The sequence below is a fragment of the Paroedura picta genome, chromosome 5 (assembly GCF_049243985.1).
Source record: "Paroedura picta isolate Pp20150507F chromosome 5, Ppicta_v3.0, whole genome shotgun sequence".
Classification (NCBI taxonomy): Eukaryota; Metazoa; Chordata; class Lepidosauria; order Squamata; family Gekkonidae; genus Paroedura; species Paroedura picta.
In genome coordinates this window covers 46,048,787-46,070,981 of record NC_135373.1, presented here as the reverse complement: position 1 = coordinate 46,070,981, position 22,195 = coordinate 46,048,787, and the positions used below count along the sequence as shown (strand labels likewise).

At 47.9% G+C, this 22,195-nt stretch overlaps 1 protein-coding gene across 1 annotated transcript; it reads left to right on the top strand.

Moving 5' to 3' along the window:
- Nucleotides 1-1,043: 1,043 nt before the first annotated feature.
- Nucleotides 1,044-21,205, top strand: PAFAH2 (platelet activating factor acetylhydrolase 2). The gene is made up of 10 exons (XM_077337663.1): nt 1,044-1,238; nt 7,909-8,059; nt 8,868-8,964; nt 10,897-10,965; nt 11,710-11,851; nt 12,335-12,448; nt 15,207-15,298; nt 15,425-15,595; nt 16,261-16,409; nt 19,212-21,205. Exons 1-10 carry the CDS (start codon nt 1,149-1,151, stop codon nt 19,304-19,306), a joined length of 1,170 nt encoding a protein of 389 aa, XP_077193778.1. The 5' UTR covers nt 1,044-1,148; the 3' UTR covers nt 19,307-21,205.
- The last annotated feature ends 990 nt before the right edge of the window (nt 21,206-22,195 follow it).

The window sequence follows — 22,195 nt, the reverse complement described above, 5'->3', positions numbered from 1 at the left end:
CATTTCATGCTTAAGATTATTGCTGAGATTTAATTAAGGCAATTAAGACCTATGAATGGCAGTGAATTAACATACAGTATTTGCTGGCGTACAAGACTACTTTCCCCCCCTGAAAAACATGCCTCCAAGTGGGGGGGTCATCCTATACGCCGAGTGCACCAGTTGGGATAGACATAGCTGCCCATAGTGGCCCATAGTACTGTAATGTAATGTAACAAACTCTATATTTTGAGTGGAAATGTTGGGCGTCTTATACGCTCAGTCGTCTTATATGCCGGCAAATACGGTATATTTATGTGAAACAAATGGCCACTGGACTCTAAATTTCTTCTGCTGCTTCAGACCAGCAGGGCTACCCACCTGAATCTATCTACATATCTATGAATCAGCATACAACCCCTCAGAAGGGCCGTACATCCACTTCACTTTATTTCTTGCTTGGAATAATAGATTAGAATGTAATGTAGATTGTAATGTCATGAATGTAATTTGGAATGGGAGATGGGAATGTATGCTTTGGGGAGAGATGAATTCTACTGATTGAGTTAATTATTCCCTGACTACAGTTTGGGGGGACATCTGTCCATTAATCTCCAATCTTGACATATTTTTATGTTTCTATTACGTGTCCCCCGAGCTGAAAAACGACAACCCGCTACACCAAGCTAGTTATTCCTGTAAGGCCCTTATTGCTCACCCTCTGCCTATATATGCGTGGACTGGGAACTGCCATTTCATGGACTCTGAGGCAGTGAGTGGGCTGTGCACACGGCAGTTTACATCGGGGAGAAAACTTTGTTGGTCTTAAAGGCGCCACCGGGCTCTACACTTGGCGCAGCCCAGAGACCTGCGCGTGGCCGCCAATTAGCAGGCAGACGCGAGCCAAGAGCAACGAGTCGGTTTTGGGGAGGCGTTTGGAGGCCCCTCCGTCCCTCCAGTGAAGCGTCTTGTTTTTCTCCCCGTCCAAAAGCTTCCTTGCGGCTCCCGCCTAACTCCTCCCGCAGGGGCGGGCCAAGGGGCGGGGCGTGGGCGGCTCCGGCTTCCCGAGAGGCAGGCCGAGGAGGAAGTGCCGGCGGGCGGCCTTTGCCCGGGTGCATCTGGGTCCAGCTGCGCCTCGGAGTCCGGACTCTGCCGCAGAAGGGGAGGCGATGGGGGCGACCTACTCCTTAGGTCTGCCCCGCGGCAAGGGGCCGCACGCTGTCGGCTGCACGGATGTGATGGTGGGACGGAGCCAAAAGGTTGGTCCAGCCAGCCAGGGGGAAGGGAAGGGACGGGCGGTCAGTTGGGGAGTTCGGGGGGCGCCAGAAAGATCCCCGAAGAAGAGAGGCGTCTTCTGTCCGGGAGCTCTTGTTCCCGGGACGCTGGTGGGGTGAAGAAGAAGAGCTGGGGGGGGGGGGGTTGTATTCCGCTTTTCACTACACGAAGGAGTCTCAAAGCCGCGTATAAACCCCTCTCCCCACGGACAGCCACCCTGTGAGGTAGATGGGGCTGGTAGAGCTCTGAGAGAACTGCCCTGCAAGAATAGCTCGGAAAGAACTGTGACTGACCCAAGGTCACCCAGCGGGAGGAGGAACAGGGAATCACACTCAGCTGTCCAGATTAGAGTCCGCCACTGTTAACCACCGCACTATGCTGGCTCTCAAATCTTTACACTTCCAGTGTGTGAATGATTGACAGGAGACAGGTTTTTTATGGGACTGAAGGGCTTCTTAGAGGTGCTTTGCCAAAAGGGAAGCCACGGAAAGGGAACAGTTACCAGGAATCCAAGTGTAAACAGGGTAGATTGATGCCGGTGCACTAAAACAATTGCACACATTGCTCCTGTGCATATTTATGGTTTATTGTGAGGCATTTCCTAATAAAGACTAGCAACAACACCCCGCCTTTATGGGTTACTCTTGGAATGGACTGGCCATTTAACTGACCGGGAAATTTCCCAGTGGGCCACTGACCTAAACAGCTCCTGGGGAACAGGTGGACAGACCCAAGGCCAAGCAGGTCTGCCAGCAACCTGGGGGCTGCTTGGCTCTGACCTTGAGCAAGTGTCATTGGTGTCAACACTTCTTTTCTGAGGAAGCCACAGATGAGCTCTTGCCCATTGCGGTTTCCCTCTACCAGATTGCCTCCCGCCTGTGACTTCCCCTCTGAGAGCCAGCATAGTATAGTGGTTAAGAGCAGTGGCCTCTAATCTAGGGGGCCAGGTTTGATTCCCCTCCTCCTCCTCCTCATGCAGCTAGCTGGGTGGCCTCAGGACAGTCACTGTTCTCTCAGGGTTTCTGTTGTGGGGAGAGGAAGCGATCGTAAGCAGCTTTGAGGCACATGATGCCTGTTGGGTGACCTTGAGCCAAGGGTAGAGCCACCTATCTCAAGGGGGTGTGTTGTGGGAAGAGGAAGGGTAGGCAATTGTAAGCCACTTCAGATAGTAAAAAGCGGGGTACAAAAAGCCAGGTCTTCTTCATCACCATGGGATTGCAGGGAAACATGTCTGTCTGAAAGCACTCTATTTTGAAACCTTCCAGCGTGTTTCCTTGACAGCAGTTCCTGAGGTGCCCAGTGCTGTTTCCTCCCCAGTAAAGGGCCTGCCTGCATAGACTTCCTCAGTAGTAAGTTTTGCTGAGTTTGCTGGAGTTTGTTCCCATTTTAGTGATTTTATTTTTTTTTAGCTTGCGGTTTGAGCTGTCAGCTGGGTAACCAGAATGGTTTGCACAAGCAGTGGTCAGGAGACATGCATTGCATGCCCACATCTCAACTGGGGTGAATAAAGAGCATGTAGCGTTTGTGTGTTGGTCTCTTTTCTTGCTGGACAGAGTCCACAAACAGGGCTTGTCCCATAATGGCTAAGAGACTGCAGTATTAACTGGGATGTCTCCGGTTCAGCTCTCAATGAGAGTCTTCTCCCTGCCCGCTTGTCTTAGAAACAAAGGGGGATGTGGTTGAGAGGCAGAATATTTTCTTTGCCTGCAGAAAGTCCCAGGTTCAGTCCCTGGTGTCCCTAGTTCAAAAGAGCAGGTAGGAAGCTGAAAGACTTCCACTTGAGCTCCTGGAGAGCCAGTGAGAAGAGGGATTCCAGGGTCTGACTTGGTAGAAGGCAACTTCATATGTTTGTTAGTTTGAGGAAGGAGCATCTGCTTGGCATCCTGAAGGCTGTGATTTCAATCCCCAGCACCTCCACTTGAATGGGTAATAGGTGATGGGAAAGGCCTCCACTGAGATTCTGGAAAGCAGCTGCCAGTCAGAGTTGACAGTACTGACTAGGGATGGTTAACCTCAGATAAGCCTGAAAACACTTGAATCCATGCTGATTTGAATCACACATCTCATCACTTTAAATTAGCCGAACCAGAGAAGGCCAAATCAGGCTTGGTTCAGCTGAGTGAGAAAGACCCTATCAAACAGCTGATCCTGCGGATCTGATGCTTGGTGGGGTCTTTATATACTTATACTTTATATACTTTATATACTTATATACAAGACCTCTCTGAAGCTGTGGGCAGATAGACCCCCATGAAGTAGCTCATCCTCAGATAGGAAGAGATATTCCCCACCTCCTCCTTTTCTCTCTTTCCCCCCTCTCCAGGTGCCCATAGGCACTGGGCATTCTGAGAACTGTGTTTCCCAGAGTGTACCAGATGTCATGGATATTGTGCTATCTGGGTTCGCCTTCTCGGGGTGAGGGTGCAAGGAGGGAGGAAATGGGAATTCAAGCCCTTCCTCCTCTTTGCTAGCTTGCTTCATTGATGCTGGAGGAATTTGAAGACTTTTGCACTGTTCATTCCGCTTTGTAAGGGAGCACCGGAGCAGCTGAATTTCACATTTCAGACCAAAGAAGTACACATTTGGGCAGAGATGAGGCCTAGGGATGCTGTTGTGGCCTCCCAGCACACACATACCCTCCGCCCTTCACTGCCAACCTCAGAGGGTCCCTGTTTAGATATTTAAACCCCGCTTTCCAGTGGAGAGTCACAATGGTTTATAACAGGGGTAGCTAACCTGTGGTCCTCCAGATGCTCATGGACTTCATTTCCCATATGGGAATTGTAGTCCATGAACATCTGGAGGACCACAGGTTGACTACCCCTAGTTTACAACATTGCTGACTCCTGCTCACAGCAACTACCCTGTGAGGTGGGGGTGGGGTGGGGTGGGGCTAAGAAAAAAATGACTGACCCAAGGTGGCCCAGTAAGCTACTAAGGTATAAGTGGGAAATTCAAAGCCGGAACTTCCAGATCCTGGTTCAGCGCTGTAACCACTACGCTGCCTCTGTGTGCAATTGTAAGCCCAGAGCCAGTAAGTAGCAATTCTTGTCAGCTGCTTGGTCCAGGAGTGAAAAGGGTGCAGCTCCCTGGCATTTTCTGCTGTATTGACTTACAGCTGACGTTATGAAGAGAGCAAGGACTGCCATGAATCATCTGTCTGTAATCCAGACAATAGATTCAAGTGCATGGCTGTCTTTGGTCTGAGGCAGCAGAACAAAGTTTGAGACCAGTGGTGATTTTAAGTGCGCAAGCATGCAAAAGCTTACACCTTGAAGAAAACGTTCTTGGTTTGAAAGGTGCCACTGCACTCAAACGTTGCTCTGTAATCCAAAGGGAAAGTGATTTGTCCCTAAATTACTTTGGAGGCAGTAGGATGATGCTACTATTGAAACCCTGTTGACTTTAGTGGGTTGGAAGTCTCTTGTGCAGTCCCACATCCTATGACTCCATAGCTAAATGTGGCTCAACACAGATGTGTCTTTAAGGCCTGTTGGAGGGGTAGATGGAATGTTGGAAGAACCTCTTATATGGATGGATGGGGCAGATAAAGAATAGGCTGTGACCGAAGGGCTTCTGAAATGCTATTCAGCAGTGGAAACAGGAGAAAACCACAAACGGGCTTATGGCAGTACTCAAAAATCATCATGCAGGATGCTGCTAAAGTTGCCAGCCTCCAGATGTGGCCTGGGATTCTTCCCAAGTTGTAACTGATCTCCGGACTACACAGATCAGTTATTCTGGAGGAAATGGCAGGTTCATCAGGCAAACACTACAGCAGGTGAGGCCAAACTGTGGCCCTACAGGGTCACCATAAGTTGGCTACAAATTGATGTCCCCAAAAGTGACTTACAACTTTCATGTGGGGGAAAAATAGCCAGACAGAGGGTGGGATTCAGAGTAGACCGTCCCAGTCTAGTCTTGCCCGTTTATTATAAATAACAGAAGAAGCTGGTTTGTATTCACAGCAGGGGGTTAATTTGTTTAAATGTGGTTAGCTGGTTTGTAACAGAAATCTTCTGTTCCAAATTTGCAAATGGCCTGTTTACTGTTAGGGAGGATTTCACAGACGATGTTCTCTGTAAGATTGTCAGGGGCTGCCCAGGGATCTTTTTAACCAACCCCCAAACTTGCTCTCCTTGTTTAAACTTCCCGTAAGTTGCACAAGTTTAGAAATTGCCCACAGGTCTCCAAATGGCTGCTGCATTCTTTATGGTTAAAAATTAATTGTCATCTCGCTGCTCTCCAGGCATTTAGAGGATGCCTCTGTTTCGGATGTAAATCCCAGATAGCTCTCAGTTGGAAGCCTATAACACAAATGCAGGTTGGCACATTCAAATGTGGGTGGGTGCAGAAGGCTAGCTCCAGTGGCAACTGAGCACTGTAGATTTTAAAGAAAATATTTATTCTTAGGGAACAGGATAACTTGGTGTTCAAAGTGAGAAGGTAGAGCTAAAAATAACTCTTTAGTATTCTGGTTACAATTCAGGAGACAATATGGAGCTGTTTAAATGGAACATTTGGTGTGTAGGAATCCACATTGTGGCTTATCTTCTACACTAGCGATCCCCAACCTGTGGGCCGCGGACCACATGTGGTCCTTCGACTAATTGGAGGTGGGCCCCGAAGGACGCCTTCTCTGCCCCCCCCGGCCCTTTACTTCATCCCCCCCCCCAGCCCTTTACAACACACTTCATTGTTATGGTGTGTCTGTATCTTATTTTGAAGGGATGTTTAAACATTACCATAGCGATCAGAGAGCGTTAGGGCAGTGGTTGAGAGTAGAGTAGTAAACTACCCCCCCCCCCACCGGGCCTTAGTAAAAGGCGTTGAGTGGTCCCCGGTGATAAAAAGGTTGGGGACCACTGTTCTACACAATAGAAAGCTGCTTTGTATACACCTGACTTGTTTAGATAAATGAACAGCCTTGTGTCCTGTACAGGAGGGATTGCAATTGTGAGGCATGGCCTCTAACATGACCCTCAAATGTAACTCCCTGGGGCTGGTGATACAGGTACCATCACTATTCCATGTCAGGGTAGAGCTGGGTGGCCAATCTCAAGATGGTGACTGGAGATCTCCTGGGATTACCACTAATCTCCAGGCAACAGATCAGTTCCTCTGGGGAAAATGGCTACTTTGGAAGGTAGGCATGATGGCATTATACCCCATTAAAGTCCCTCCCCAAATCCTGCCCTGTCCTGGTTCTACCCCAAAATCTCCAGATATTTCCCAACATGGAGTGGGCAATCCTAGGGCAGAGACCTTTTATCCAAGAAGACAGTTCCACCTGAGACAGAGCCACCTGCTCCCCCCCCCCAACCCCTGTGGCTCTTGGGCTGTTCCAGCCACCAAAAAGAACACAGAAGGAAAGGCAGAAATTCCTCCTCCTCCTGCACAGCAGTGCTGATCTGAATTGGGCCCAGCTACTCATGAGTTGTTGTCAGCAAGTAGCAACCACAGCAAGCGAGGCCAAACTTGGACTCTACAGATGTCTGTGGACTACAGTTACCATGAGTCTCTGCCAGCAGGTGGTTAAGTGAATTGTAAGACTGTGAGTCCATTTTGTTGTGCCACAGACAGGCAGCCAATCAGGTTCTGTCACCCCCAGTTATGTTATGAGGGAAGAAGAGGAATTTATTTACTCTAAGGCATCACCTACAACCGTGGTGTGAGAAACAGGGGAGCTGAATTGGGCTAGTGACCAGTTAGGCGTGGCCACGTAAGAATTATCGCAGGTAGCAGAGGTGAGTAACCACGCCTCTGTCTGGTAGCAAAGGTTACTGATGTTGACATGAAGGCTTCAAGGAAGGAAATTGGACTAAATGGAATCTATAGTCTTCTATATATATAAGAAGGACCAGGTCAAGGTTGTGAGTCAGTGGAGTGTGGAAATTCTGCAATGTTAACCTTACGTCGTCACAGCTTATATAGAGCAAGATCCCAGATGCTCTGACAAGCCTGCTAGGAGAGTGAGACATTCCTCCATAGCTGTGTTGGTAAAAAATCTGTTTTTGAATAAAGATCCAGTAGTCTGGAACACACACTGCAGTGGAAATTTTGGGGGCTTGTGAAGGACGTTCCCCATAAATCAGAATATCTCATGGCTGAGGCACCTGGCCCTATTAACCTGAGTTGCCTGAAACAGTTTGCTTTTACTGGGGCATTTATGCAGTGAACCAGCTTTCTGCCTTGGGCATGTTAGGCTAGAAGTAAATGGATGCCAGGCAGTTAGACTTTATGAACCTATGCTTAATGATTGTGTGAGCTTTTTTTAAAAAAATTAAAAATTAAATGCACTATTGGAAATGAAAGAAGTCAGGTAATACAAGTTCATGTGTTGTGGGAGAGCCAGTGTGGTGCTGTGGTTTAAGAACCGCAGACTCCGATCTGGGGAACTAAGTTTGATCCCCCACTCCTCCTCCACATGCAGCCAGCAGGGTGACCTTGGGCCAGTCACAGTTCTCTCAGAGTACTCTCAGCCCCACCTACCTCACAGGGTGTCTGTTGTGGGGAGAGGAAGGGAAGGCAATTGTAGGCCATTTTGAGACTTCTTCAGGTAGTAAAAAGTGGGGTAGCAAAAAACAGCTCTTCTTCTAATCCATGCCACGAGTGTTGTATGTGTGCTACAGCCTGTCTTCTCCTCCTCCTCAGAGTCTCTTCTTCCGCTTGTTCTATCCCTGCATCTCGCAAGAGGGGGCAGAACGGCCCTTCTGGATCCCCCGCTATGAGTATTACTGTGGACTTGCTGACTACATGAACATGAACCGAAAATGGTGCGCTCCATTGCTCAGCATGACCTTTGGTAAGAACGTTTCTAGGGTTTCTTGGGCAAGGGACATTGTATGCGTGTTCCAACAGATGTTTTGGCTTAGAAGCCTAGAAACTGGAGCTCTGATGAAACGTCAGAATACCAGAATTCCACTCCACAAGAGCTCTTGCCTGGAGAATACCAAAGGCGGCACGCATAAATTGGAACTCAACCTGAAGAAATTATTATTATTGAGTGGATTTATAAACCATCAAGAAAAAAGAACAGAGTTTGGGTCCAGTGGCACCTTTAAGATCAACAAAGTTTTATTTAAGATACTGGCTTGTGCATGCACACTTCTTCAAATGCAATGAAACAGAAACTAAACTTTGTTGGTGTTCAGAGGGCCACTGGACTCAAAACTTTATTCTCAACAGATCTGTATGCCAATTTACTGCCTTCACAGGTCTTATCTGCCTTAATCCTATCTCAGCTATATTCACCCAGTTTCTTATGCAGGCAACTAGTCCTGCCTGCCGCCTAACCCTCCCACCGGCTCTCTATCTGTATGTAATGGTTGAGGGAATTTTGTTTTGTGTCTGAGGAAGTGTGCCTGCACACAAAAGCTTATACCTTGAATAAAACTTTGTTGGCCTTGAAGATGCAACTGGATTCGAACTTTGTTCTGCTGCTTCAGCCCAACGCAGCTACCCACCTGAATCCATCAAGAAGAAACAAGAGAAATTACAGTTCTTTTCTTTAGGAAATGTTGCAATCCCATAATAACCAGAAGGCAAAGCATTAGCCCTGGAAAGCTGGCCTTTTCCTTTCTACTATTATGTGTCATTTTTGTTTTGTGTAGGGTCATGTCGAATTCCCGTGAGCTGGGACGCCCCTCTGAAATTGAGTAACAAGAAGTATCCCTTGATCATATTCTCTCATGGGCTCGGAGCCTTCAGGTACGTGTCCCGGCCTGATTGCAGAAGATTTATATCATAAAAATCTTCTGCATACAGGGAAATGTTCTTCTACGCGGGTGGGGTGGAAAGAGAGGAACCATCTGGAGAGAAATCTAGACATGCGTGGTTCATGAGGGCTAGAAACTTCTAAAGCTGAGATGCTCAACCTTGGAGGACAGTTACCAGCAGCCACATTCCCCACTCAGAAGTTCTCATGAAAGTATAGGATGCTGGCTTACACTAAGGTAAGCCAGTGGTTCATTCAGCCATGGAGAGTTGGTGCGACTGGCAGGATCTATCCGGAGGAAGGAGTCTGAGGTTAAGCAAGAATTTCCACACTGCTGAGGAACTTGCTGGGGGAACCTTGGGCTAATCTCACAGTCTCCCCTTACCTCGTTGAGAGCATGAAGTGGTCAGTGGAGAGCCATGTACCCCATGCCGAGCTTTTGGAGGATCTTTGTATGCAGGTGGGAGAGTTACAGGCATGTTCTTGTTTTCATCTGGGAAATAGTGGAGGCATGTGACTCCTTGACGCAGAAATGATGGGGAAACAGATTTACTTAATAGGTGACTCACGCTGCAGAGCTTGGCTCTTCCTGGATCGGAGGTTTGAATGGGAGAGGGGACAGCATGATGCAGAAGGTACCTGGCCATGCAGTCCAGTTCTGCAGATCCACCCCATTGGGGAAGGTGCCTTCCTGCTGTGGGAAGCCCCTTCTGCTGGAGGGGGGCACCTCTGCTAGTAGAACAAATCAGCCATGGTTTTTTGGCCATGAGGCTCCTGACACAGGCACTCTCAATGGGGTAGCCATTTGCAGGCAGTCTCTTGGATTAAAAGTGGCCATCTGTTTCAAGGCTGGCTTTCATAGCTGCCTTGGAGGGGAGAGATCCCAAATCCTGTTAGAAATCCCCTCAGCTATCCAGGCCCCCTCCTGCCGTGCAAGCCTTATGAGCTCATTAAACAGCACGGGAGGATAAGTATCCCCTAGAGTGGCTTAGTCCGTACAGGCCGGGACGTATTTTGAAGAGGTAATGTAATAGTGGGAGTTATATCCGTGGGTTCCCTGCCAGCAAGGAGCATGCAGTTTTCAAAAGGAAACAGGGGAGCAGAAAAGAGAGAAGAAAAGGACTCACAGACAGGGAGGGATTGATGGGAATGGGCCCAAGAGATCTGAAATATAGGAATTACTGTCATGGGGTGCTGGAGGTTGTGGTTTTAGGCTGTCAGGCAGGAGTGGGGAGTGCAATGAAGGAAGGGCAAGGGGGCGGCAGGAAGGAGGTTGCTGCCCCTTCAAACTCCACTGCCTGAGTCAGCTGCTTCACTGGGGTATGTCAAAGGATAAGCCAAAGCAGGTTCAGAATAGAGGAGTTCTCAGGAGCGATTTGGAAGGGCTGAAGAAGACAAAGAGCTGTTTTTTTGTATCCCACTTTTTACTACCTGAAGGAGTCTCAGAGCAGCTTAGAATCACCTGCCCTTCCTCTCCCCACAACAAACAGCCTGTGAGGTAGGTGGGGCTGAGAATTCTGAGAGAACTGCCCAAGGTCACCCAGCAGGCTGCATGTGGACGAGGGGTGGGGAATCAAGCCTGGTTCTCCAGATTGGAGGCTGCCATTCCTAGCCACTACACCAAGCTGGCTCTTTGGGCTTGTGAAGGACTTTTGCCATGTCAAACTATCTCACGGCAGAGGGACACCTGGCTCTTTTCACCTGAAGGTATGGGGAATGATAAAACACCTCAAGCTGTTCTTGAACAACAGCACACAATATTTTGAGTCATTTGGGTCGGCCCTAATAGAAAGGTATTACACCGTTGTGATTGATGGTTTGGGGAGAACTGGCAGCCTGACCCAAGCAGAGGCCCTCCGGCAGCCTGAGGATTTGCAGAGATGATTTGATGTTCTTATGGCCTTTTCCACCCTTTCTATTTTCAGAACTGTTTACTCTTCTGTCTGTGCCGAAATGGCTTCCCGTGGGTTTCTGGTGATGGCACTCGAACACAGGTGAGTGTGAAACCTTCGGAGAACAGGGATGACTCCGGTCGGTTTGTGTGCTCCAAAAGATCTTCCTGCAGTTCTCCTTTCGTCTGTTCTGAATCCAGGGGCTTCATCGGCAGGGGCACCTTACGCAGAGCTATACCCATCTCAAGTCCCCTTAACAAGCATCTAGAACAAAGTCTGAGCCCAGTGGCACCTTTTAAGACTTGTTGTTGTTATGTGCGAAGTTGTGTCCGACCCATCGCGACCCCATGGACAATGATCCTGCAGGCCTTCCTGTCCTCTACCATTCCCCGGAGTCCATTTAAGTTTGCACCTACTGCTTCAGTGACTCCATCCATCCACCTCATTCTCTGTCATCCCCTTCTTCTTTTGCCCTCAATCGCTCCCAGCATTAGGCTCTTCTCCAGGGAGAAGACTAACAAACTTTAATTCTAGGTATAAGCTGTACATGCAATCCCTTAATACATTAATAATAGCATTATTAATTTAAAAAGAAATTAAAAGCAATTTTTAAAAACTGCTGCCTCTATTGGGAGGGGAGCTATTTGATGCTGTGTGGTTTAGTGGGCTAGATGGAGTGGGTGGATTTCTCAGGAAGGCTGTTAGTTTCCTGGCCTCAGCCATAGGCCTGGTGGACCAGCTGAGGCTCAGAGGCCCAGCAGAACTGTCTCAAATCCCGGATCTTTCTCTTGTGTTCTTGCCTGTCTCAGCTGGAAGGGAATGCTTAACTGATACTTGTTTTTCCAGAGACTCTTCTGCTTCTGCTACTTACTACTTCAAGCGGGAGTCTGAAGCGTCAGACATCCCTGAGGCTCCGGTGCAAGAAGAATGGCTCTCCTATCGAGAGGTGCCGAAAGATCAGAAGGAGTTTCATTTCCGAAATCCGCAGGTACTGCCATCTTAACTGACTTATTTTTAACAAAGCGCGGCAGAATGAAATTCAAACCAAAGCACCGTTTCTACAGTACATTTATTTTAAAGCTCCGGTCTTCCTCCAGGACTTTGCCAGTGAATGCTCATGGGAATTGTAGTCCATGGACATCTGGAAGGCCGCAGTTTAACTACCCCTGCCTATAGTATCATACTCCACTGAAGTCCCCCTTCCCCAAATCCTGCCCAGGCTTCACCCTCAAACATCCAGGACTTTTCCAACCCAGGGTTGGCAACCCTGCGTATTATAGGAGGTCAAGGGAGGCATTTCAGGTCAGGAGCAGTGGTTCACGGAAAATTATTCCCCCTGGCCCCCATGGATGCTTTTTTCACCCTTCGTGCCTTCCCTGTGTCTCCACACAGAGGGTATGAAATGAGAGTCAGCCTGGCAAATCAATGGGCGAATGGTGGATTGATTGTAGCTCTTCTTTTTCACTTCTAGCTCCATCAGCGAGCCAACGAGTGCCTCCGGGGGCTGAAACTGATCCGGAGCATCAGTGGTGGCAAGGCAGCTGTCAACCTCTTGCCCACAGACTTTGATCTGTCCTCACTGAAGGTAAAAATATGGGGCTCATGGAGTCTTTCCCTGCCCTGCAAAGCAAGGGAGCTGCTGGGGGATCCCAGGGAGGTCTGTGCTTATCCTGAACTTCCCCACAGGGATCAGGGCCAAGTTTTGCAGATGAGCTGCAGAACTGTTAAAGTTGCCTATGAAGGTTAGTGTGGTGTAGTGGGTTACACTAACATCTGGGAGATCTGGGTTCTCTCACCCTCTCATCTACTTTAATGGCTGTTGTGAGCAAGAAGTGGGAAAGGGAGAACCCAGGTGCCCACCCCCCTTGGAAGAAGGGGCAGGTTAGAAAGGCACTTGATAATTGGTGGGGTGGGGTATTTCTCTCTTTCTTTTTGATTGAATCGCATCCTCAGTATTTGTTTGTTTATCTAAAATAGTAATATACTGTTTTCCTGACAAATACTCTGTGGTTTTCAGAGAAACATCAAAATTAAATCCACCGCTCCAAGAATAGCTAAAACAATCTGCTCAGCAGCAGGTTAGTTTCCAAGGGCCCTTTTAGAATTGCCTGGTGCTTTTCCCTATGTGTCACTAAAGAGAACCTGTCTGTAACCTAGACGAGGGGTAGTCAACCTGTGGTCCTCCAGATATCCATGGACTACAATTCCTGGCAGGGGCTCATGGGAATTGTAGTCCATGAACATCTGGAGGACCATAGGTTGACTACCCCTGGCCTAGACGGTCCATTCCTACCACTGAAAAATACCAAGGGCAACCTGAGACCATCCCTGTTTTCCTTGCTGCTGGGATGGTATTCAACCCCCATTGTGGTGAGAGCGCAGCACTGCTAAGCTTTATTTTGAAGTGTTAAAACCAATTAAAAACCTTTGAAATTGAAAAGGAAATTAGCAAGTTAAACATGCATGTCATCACAAAAGAAGCAAACAAAAATCAGCAAATCCATCTAAGCAGGGACCTCTGAATTCACTGTCTAAAAGCACCACTTCTCCACAAGGCTCCAAAACTGACAAAAAGAAGAAGAGGAGTTGGGTTTTATATCCTGCTGAAGGAGTCCCAAAGCAGCCTTCAAACACCTTTCCATCTGCCTACAACAGACACCCTGTGAGATAGGTGGGGCTGAGAGAGCTCTGACAGAAATGCTCTGCAAAAACACCTCTAAGAGAACTGTGACTGGCCCAGGGTCACCCAGCTGGCTGCATGTGGAAGAATGGAGAATCAAACCCAGTTCTTCAGACTAGAGGCCACCACTGTTAACCGCTACCCAGAGGTGGCTCTCATAAGGAAGGCACCAGGTGGATTTCTCTTGAGAGGGAGTGCCAGGGTCTCAGTTCCACAGTCAGCCTTGCTGCTGATTATACCCACAGAACCTCAGGTGGTGGAGACTAGCAAGGAAGCCATTGTTTTGAAGAAGCAACATGCTGCCCTTTCAGGTGCCCCAAGATTCTTGTTTGTTTTGCTACCACAATTTAACACGGCCATCCCTTTGGAGTGGTGTGCTCTAGAGAGTTTCCCACCACCTAGATGCTGTTAAGCAGCCCTAGAGCCAGGTCTCTGACTGAGGGCAGGACCTAAAGTGCTTAATGTTTTTTTTAAACAAAAGATGGTAGCAAACAAAAGATTAAGGCACCAAGCATGGGCATTAGAAGAAAAGGGGGTTGTGCTGTAAGGACAATCAGGGCCCTGATTTCCATGTGGGAGACCTTGGAGGGTCTGCAGCTGATTGCCACTCTTAAGCAGCCTCCGTCCACCTCCTAGATGCCCTCGTGCACACCCCATCCACCCTCCCCTGTTTGGTATCTCCTTGTCGGCTCCGGCTCTCCCCTAGCAACTGTCCATCTTCCTGTCAAGACCTCCCTGTGATAGTATTCTTTTGCCACTAGGGGGAGCTTAATTCTGCTCCACTTCCCCAAAACATACAAGCAGGAGGGTCACCACCGCCAGAACAAAGCAAGTGTTGTTTCTTTTGCCTTTCCCCCTTGTCTGCTTTTTTCAACCCCCAGGTCCCTTTCACCATTTTTTTTAAACCCCGTCTTTTCTCATCGTCAACTTTTCTTTCTTCTTCTGTCCATTTTGTATATGGCATATTTATTCTTGCAACAAAGGCATTGCGTCATGTACACAAGGATGCAGGGCTTGGCTCCGTATGAGACTGCCACTGGTGACTCCTGCCCCCCCCCCCCGACAAAGGGCTGCCTACAAACCCTACGAAGAGCTTGCCCCCTTATTGCAGGATCCGTCTCTAAATGGCTAGGCAGTGGGAGTGGCAGGAGCGTCGGGAATTTTCACAAAGAGCATGAAGAGGATTGAGCGTTGAGGTTTGCTCTTCAATTGCATAACCCTACTTTGAACAAGATATCTTTGAATACAAGATCTCTCATAATTCTAGGAGCCCTCTGAATTAGGGATCTTCAATAAGTAGCTCATGAGTGTCTGAAACTTTCCAGATGCTGCATCATAACTTGAACCTCACCTAGAGAAAAGAATGAGAAAAGATCAGTTCTAGATTTCTTCCTAATGCTTTCATTTCATATATGTTTCCTGTATTCTCTGTGTGCTTAGCTGATAGCTTCATTTCTTCCTCGTCAACATTCTTTTTCTAGAACAGAGCTAGGTAGTTTGCCACATTGGGGTTGGTGGGAGTAGCTTGGAATTTTTTTTCCCAATACTCTGGAGTAGCTTTCATTAAAGAAAAACTATTAGCCAACCTTGAACATGGTGAGGTGTGGGAAAAGAAACTCTAGGCATTTGGCTTCTTCAAACCTTCACTCCCTTTGTCTTCCAGGACAATGTGGATTTGTCCAGAGCAGCTGTCATGGGTCACTCGTTTGGAGGAGCAACATCAATCCTCGCCCTTGTGAAAGAGGCACAATTCAAGTGAGTATACTCCAGAGTGGCAGCTGGAACTTCTTTCTAGTAACGAATGGCCAAGTGGAAACCTTGGATACCTTGGATACCTTGGATACCCACTTAGCGTTTGTTGGGTGTTTATGTCCCCTGCAGGTGTGCTGTGGCCCTTGACGCATGGATATTCCCTTTGGAGAACACCCTCTACCCGAAAGTGACCAAGCCAGTGCTTTTCATCAACACCGAGACCTTTCAGACTGTGGATAGCGTGGCCAAGATGAAAAAGATCTGCTCCTTGAACGACGAGACCAAAATCATCACTGTCTTGTAAGCCTTGTCCTGCCTAAGGTCTATGCTCAGAGCTCTGTCTTATCATCTTCAGTGGCTTGTTGTCCTAGCATGTATTCCAAAGACTTGATGACCTGGCTTTGGGAGAGAGGGCAGCAATTTCAGACCTCTCCCCCTCCTCCTCCAGACCCCTATTTTGCCCCTCTTTATGTTCCTCTAATGATCCCCAGAAACAAAACTTATGGGGCGGAATAGACCGCAGTGGTGGTGGTGGGGGGGGGGGAGTGAAATGTCCTTCTCTGCTCATTCAGTGAACAGTTAGAGACACCTGGCATGCATCAAGAAGAGAATCAATAGCCACCTCCCTTGCATACAGGCTTGCGACCGACTGTGGATGCAGCTCCTGTGGAAGAGGAAAGAGAGTGGAACTGGTAGAGGGACTGAAAGAACGATTAGGTCAGGCAAATTAGTGCTCCTGAATTACAGCTCCTATGTCCACCGTGGCTATGTGTCTCTAGCACTAAACAAAGGATGTATTTTCTTCTTTGTGGGGATTTTCCAGGAGAAGTTGGACTGCTGTTTGTGGCTGAATGCCTGCCGTTCCCATTGTTAGGACAGGGAGGTGAACCTGCGATCTTCCTGAATCCAGTCCTACCTGCTGCTGTTTTGTCCTTCTGACCCAAGGACTTGTGTTTTCCTCCCAGGGGCACTGTCCATCAGAGCCAAACTGACTTCACCTTCCTTGCGGGGAATCTCGTGAACAGAGTCTTCCGAACGAGAGGCACCATCGATCCTTATGAAGGGCTGGACATCACTAACCAGGCTGCCCTAGCCTTCCTCCAGAAACATCTCCGTGAGTTAAAGGTCTGGGGGGTGGGGAGCCACAGGTAGACTGGAGACAGATGCTGGGTGGCAGTGTGGCCTGGAGGTTAGACTGCAAGGCTAGGATCAGGGGAGCCAGGTTCTCATCCCTGCTTTGCCATTTCAGTATCCGGGGTGATTTGGGGCCATAGCTACCTCACAGGGTTGTTGCCATGATAAGTAGAACAATGTTGTTAACTGCTTTGAGTCCCCATGGGGGAGAGAAGTGGGGTATAAATCTCTAGGTAAATTATTAGGAGAAGGGGAGAAATAAGCTGTCCTTTGGGCTAATCACAGTTCTCTTACGGTTGTTCTCACAGTGCAGTTTTCTTAGAGCACTCTCAGCCCCACCTACCTCACAGGGTGTCTGTTGTGGAGAGAGGAAGGGAAAATTGCTTGTAAGCCACTTTGGGGCCCCTATGGGTGGTGAAAAGTGGGGTATAAAAGACCATCTCTTCTTCCTCTTCCTCCTCCTCTTCTTCTTTGTGCCACTAACATCTAGGAGATCCCAGTCTGAATCTCCTCTCACTGGGTGACCATGGTCCCAACACACTCAGACTATCCTAGCTCTCAGCATAGTATTTGTGAGGATAAAATGGAGGAAGGGTGAATGAAGTTAGAAGCTGCTTGGGATCCTCACTGGGGGTAAAAACAGGGTATAAAATTGCCGGTTATTTCAGAGAGCTTGAAGGCAATTTGATGGTTGTATTGGGACTTATGATGTATGCATTCCTTCCACTCTTGCCTCTGAAGATCAATGGGGCCCCCCTGATGTCAAATTCCAGCTATCATTTCTTGTCTCTCCTTTCTCCTCCTTTTAGAGGTTAGGTGTAGGGGGGTCTTCTGCCATGTTGCAGTCTGCTGGTTTTATTGTATTATTAATTTTGTCCATTTTAATGCGGGTTTTAACCGGACAGTCTGTAACCTGCCACAAGCCTGCTTGGGAGTGGTGGGTAAAAAATTTGATGATGATGATGATGAATGGTTTTGGTAGGATTTTTTGGAATTGTGCTGGTCTCTGTGCCTCTGCTCCTAGGCCGTCTGACTCACCACAGTAGGAAACAGGAGGCTGGACTAGAAGGACCTAACCTGGTCCCTTTGGTTGGTTGGTTGGTTCTTGCAGCCCTCAATAGCCTAGCAAGATTTCAGCTTTTGTAGCCTGAAGACAGGCAGGTTTTTTTTAAGGGTGCTCAAAGTGTTTGGCAGAAGCGTTATTGGCTACGATGCCAGAAGCTCCTTTCTTACGTCCTATCATCTTCTCAAACTTAAATGACCCAATTGTGTCATAAATTTGCAATATCAACTCCTATTACAGTATTTAGTGGGAGAGAGTGCTTGTGGGAGAGAGTGCATCCCAGGGAGTACAACATATCTCTCAGGATTTTGGAAAGAATAAAAAGAGCTGGTTTTTTTACACCCTGCTTTTCACTGCCCAGGGGAGTCCCAAAGCAGCTTACAAACGCCTTTCCCTTCCTCTCCTCACAACAGACATCCTTTCAGCTAGGTGGGGCTGAGAGAGCTCTGGGAGAACTGTTACTGGCCCAAGGTCACCCAGATGGCTGCAGGTGGAGGAGGAGTGGGGAATCAAACTCTGTTCTCCAAATTAGAGGCCACCACTCTTAACCACTATACCACCCTGTGAGGGGTTTTTTAAATATAGTGTGCTGAAAGCATGCACCCTTTTTCCTTGGGGTATCTCTATGTTGAAAGCAGAATATTATATTACAAACACACCCACAGTCAGGGAGTGCTGAGTCTGTGAATTAAACAAGAGGCCTTGCTTTGTTGAGCCCAATACCTACATTCTGTGTTGCATATTTAGAACGATGCCGGCTCTAATAGGTAGACTTATTTGTTGTAAGCATTTATACCCCACAGTCTCTCACTCAGGAACTGGCTGGTGTCTGAGGGAGCTTGCAGGCAGAGAAAGAATCACAGTTTTTAGGAAAGCTATGAAAAACATTGTCCAATATGAAAACTTGGTGGGCAGGGGAAAGGGATCAATTAAAAACAACAGCAAATAGATACTAATGAATCCTGCAGGCTTTCCTTCTTCTAATGATTGTAACTGAGTCTTGCCAACAGTAGATAGCCCAGGCATGCCTGACCCTGGCTGGTATTTGGATGGGAGATCCCCAAGAATTTGAGTGGTAGTTCCTCCAAGGAACACTAGGGGTCACTATGAAATGGAGGCAGGCAATGGCAACCTGCCTTTGAACATCCCTTGCCTGACTGCCAGGCGGCCCTTGGAGCTCCTGGCTACACTAAAGACACAAAAATAATGAACTGGGAGGGGTGCGTCCCAGTGAAGAAACAAATATAGAAAAATACAGACGCACTGGGAAACCAATATGGCAATAAAATATCCAGATTGGACTTATATAGAGTCGTCTGTCTTCAGTAATTCTTTTATTCTTATTTCACACAAGTCCCAACGCGTTTCGCCTTACAGCTTTTTCAAGGGACGTTTTTTATATCTGAAGCGCCACAAGCTAAGTTTAGCTATTGTATGACCTTATACTCTATCAAGAGATTCCTTAATAAGTTGAAGTAGGTCCTTAAATATAAAAACCGTCCCTTGAAAAAGCTGTAAGGCGAAACATGTCGGGACTTGTGGGAAATAATAAGAATAAAAGAATTACTGAAGAGAGACGACTCTATAGAAGTCCAATTTGGATATTTTATTGCCATATTGTTTTCCCGGTGTGTCTGTATTTTTCTACACTAAAGACACACCGTGCAATAATTGTGATATCTTGTTCACTAATTTTTCTGTGATGCCTTCTTCTCTTAGAGCTGAAAGAAGACTTTGACCAATGGGATGGTCTTCTGGAAGGTGTTGGGAACGCCGTCATTCCAAATGGACCCCTGCAGAAATCCAGCATGTAGACATAAAAGACAACAGCTGTCTGGATTTAACACCTTACCGAATTCCATAGCCTGCACAAACATACTTTTCAGACCCCTGGTGCTACAGACAGGAGGATGAGAAGTGTTCTAGATAATTGGGCAGACGTGTCTGCATCTCTGTGGCTTTCGCTGGAAGAGCAATAATAAGGATTGTAGTTCAAAGCACAATCCACTGGGGACTCTCTCCTGTGCAGGCAGCTGGGAGAAGCCCCTTTGCAGTCGCCCTTCTGCAGCCTGCCTTCTGGGAAAACTACGCCAGTCATGGGATTCCTGCAGCTTCCTATCAAAGGCAAAACAGTCCAGCCAGCTGATCGTCTCACCTGTGATGGTACTTGTAGGATGAAGGACCCGGCCAGCCTGCAGCTCACCATGGAAACGAGAATGGAGATTATCCCTGACTTGAAGATCCTCCCCCCCCCCCAAAAAAAAAACTCTCAGTGCTGTGCAGAAGCATCTCTGACTTTGCTTGTGCCAGTCTTCCAATCTCTTCTCAGCACATAATTACTGACTTCCCAGGTGGTTTTGCAGGCATCGACTTCTTTCTTCTTAATTCCTACCAAACATTTTCACCACCTGTCTTGGCTGGTTCGTCTTGTCCCTGAACAATCACTCAGGCTCCCAGAGGCAGCGTTTCAAATGTTAGAAGGGACCAAATGTGTGGCCGGCAAACAATCATCGCCGAAAGGACTAGCAAATTTAATTTGTAAAACCAAATAGGCGGGGAGGCTTTCACTTCTGACCTGGACCCAAACCCTCCTGGCACCAGGATCTGTGTTTGGACTGGATCACAGGGCTCGTGAAAGGAGTTCCTCTTCCCTCTGAGCTTCTTTCCCACTAAGGAATGGCTATGCTGCAGCGGCTGCTTTAGACTTAGGGAGAATGACATACTGCACAGGTGCCTGGCTCTTTCCCCTTCTGGGGCGTACAGCCGTGTAATCAGGGAAACAGCGGGAGGAGAGGTTGAGCAGCCTCACACACACACACACACACACACACACACACACATGTGGGAGGCCCAGTCGAAAAACCTGAGAACCAGGAAGGTTGAGGGACAAGTACATCATCAATAATATGAATCACTATGGCCTCTGGTGTACTTGTGTGATTTGCATGTGTGATCCATATGAATATGAAACATTCCTTTTTTGTGTGTTTCTGAATGTTTATATTACACTAAATTCTGTGAAATAAATAGTTCCTCTATTTTTAATATATATATATATATATATATATATATATATATATATATATATATATATATATATATATATATATATATATATATATATATATTTGTCTTTCAACCCTCTCGGTTCTCACCTGTTTATCAGGTTGGGTTTTTTGCTTTTTCTTTGTTGATTTTTCTAGTCCTACTATAGCCAGTGTGGTGTTGCAGTTAAGAGCAGCAGCCTGAAATCTGGATAGATGGATTTGATTCCCCACTCCTCCACACACAGTCAGCTGGGCAACCTTGGGCCAGTCACAGTTCTTTTAGGGCTGTTCTCACAGGGCAGTTCTGTTAGAGCTCTCTCAGCCCCACCTACCTCACCTACCTGTTGCAGGGAGAGGAAGGGGCTAATTCAGACATCACAGTCCTCACTGGGTGGCTGGGGTGCTCAGTGTGACATGACAGATGGCATGTGGCCCAGGCCTGATGCTTCAGCACCACCACCACCCCACCCTCAGCCTGTAGTGCCATCTCAGAGTGAGCCCCCACCCCGGTTAATAACTTAGGAAATGCTCTAGAAGTGCTGTTGGGCTGACTTGCATCATTCCAAGGTTTGTATGATTTGCGTGAAACGAGGTCTGTGTTTGGCTTTTATTGCCTCTGTGGGACTGGAGTGATTGTGGGTTTTAACATGTTCTTATGCTGCTCATCTTGTGGAATGCCCTTTTCTTTCTTCTGATCGGGGGTGGGGGTGGGGGAGGGTTGGGTCGCTGGGCTGGATTTGAGAAGGAAGGACTGTTGCCCATAAGGGGGCCAGAACGTTTCCCTTTTTCTGCTGGCTCTTCCGTATCGAGTACACCTTTATTGGCACCGGATTTGGCATGCTTGTGACAGAGAGCCCTCGGCAGCCTGAAATGGCCTCCAGGAGTGTCGGGCTTTGTTTTTCTGGAGCCACTGGGCAGCCTCAGCACCTCCGGCTGCATCTGGAACAGTTCCCACTCATGCACCAGCCACAACTTGCCCTCCCGGTGGTCTGGAGAGCTTCCCAGGCAGGGCTGTCTTGCAGCCAGGATTACTGCTGCCTCTTATTGGCTGTCTGTCTCTTCCCCTGCGACAGCTGGGCTTCCTCTGGATGCTGGCCTCACCACCTTCCCTGGCAGGCCCCATTGACTTGGGTCGGTCAGCTTCCTACTGCCCATCTGGCCTTTCTTCACACTCTGTCCCTCTGGGGGGTGGGGGCACTAGTTCCAACCTTCTGCTCCTGCTGGACTTTTTGTCTGGACTTTTGCACTAGTGTGTTGGACCCTGACCAGTCCTAACCAAATATCCCTCACATACTCCAAAAGAATCCCCCTCCTTTCTGCACACTCTTCGCTGTGATATTTTTTCCAACCAGGTGTGAGATTCCAGACTGTCAAAATTCTCAACACCAGCTTGGTGTAGTGGTTAAAAGTGGCAGCCTGTAATCGGGAGAACATGTACTGCTTTGTCGCCCTGCCACAATCAAGTTAAGGTACATGTCCCAAACATTTTATGATCCCTCTCCAGATATCTGAGTAGCCAACTGTTTGGAAAGCCAGCATGGTTAAAGTGTTGGACTAGGATCTGGGAAACACAGGTTCAAGTCCCCACTCTGCGATGGAGGCTCACTGGGCGATCTTGGGCCAGCCTCACACTTTCAGCCTAACCCACCTCACAGG

Bases quoted from the DNA above. Each gene is read 5' to 3' on its own strand.
- PAFAH2 (XM_077337663.1), top strand. From the start codon at position 1,149: ATGGGGGCGACCTACTCCTTAGGTCTGCCCCGCGGCAAGGGGCCGCAC. The intron at 8,060-8,867 runs GTAAGAACGTTT...TGTTTTGTGTAG, and splicing joins ATTGCTCAGCATGACCTTTG to GGTCATGTCGAATTCCCGTG. The intron at 11,852-12,334 runs GTACTGCCATCT...TTTCACTTCTAG, and splicing joins TTCATTTCCGAAATCCGCAG to CTCCATCAGCGAGCCAACGA.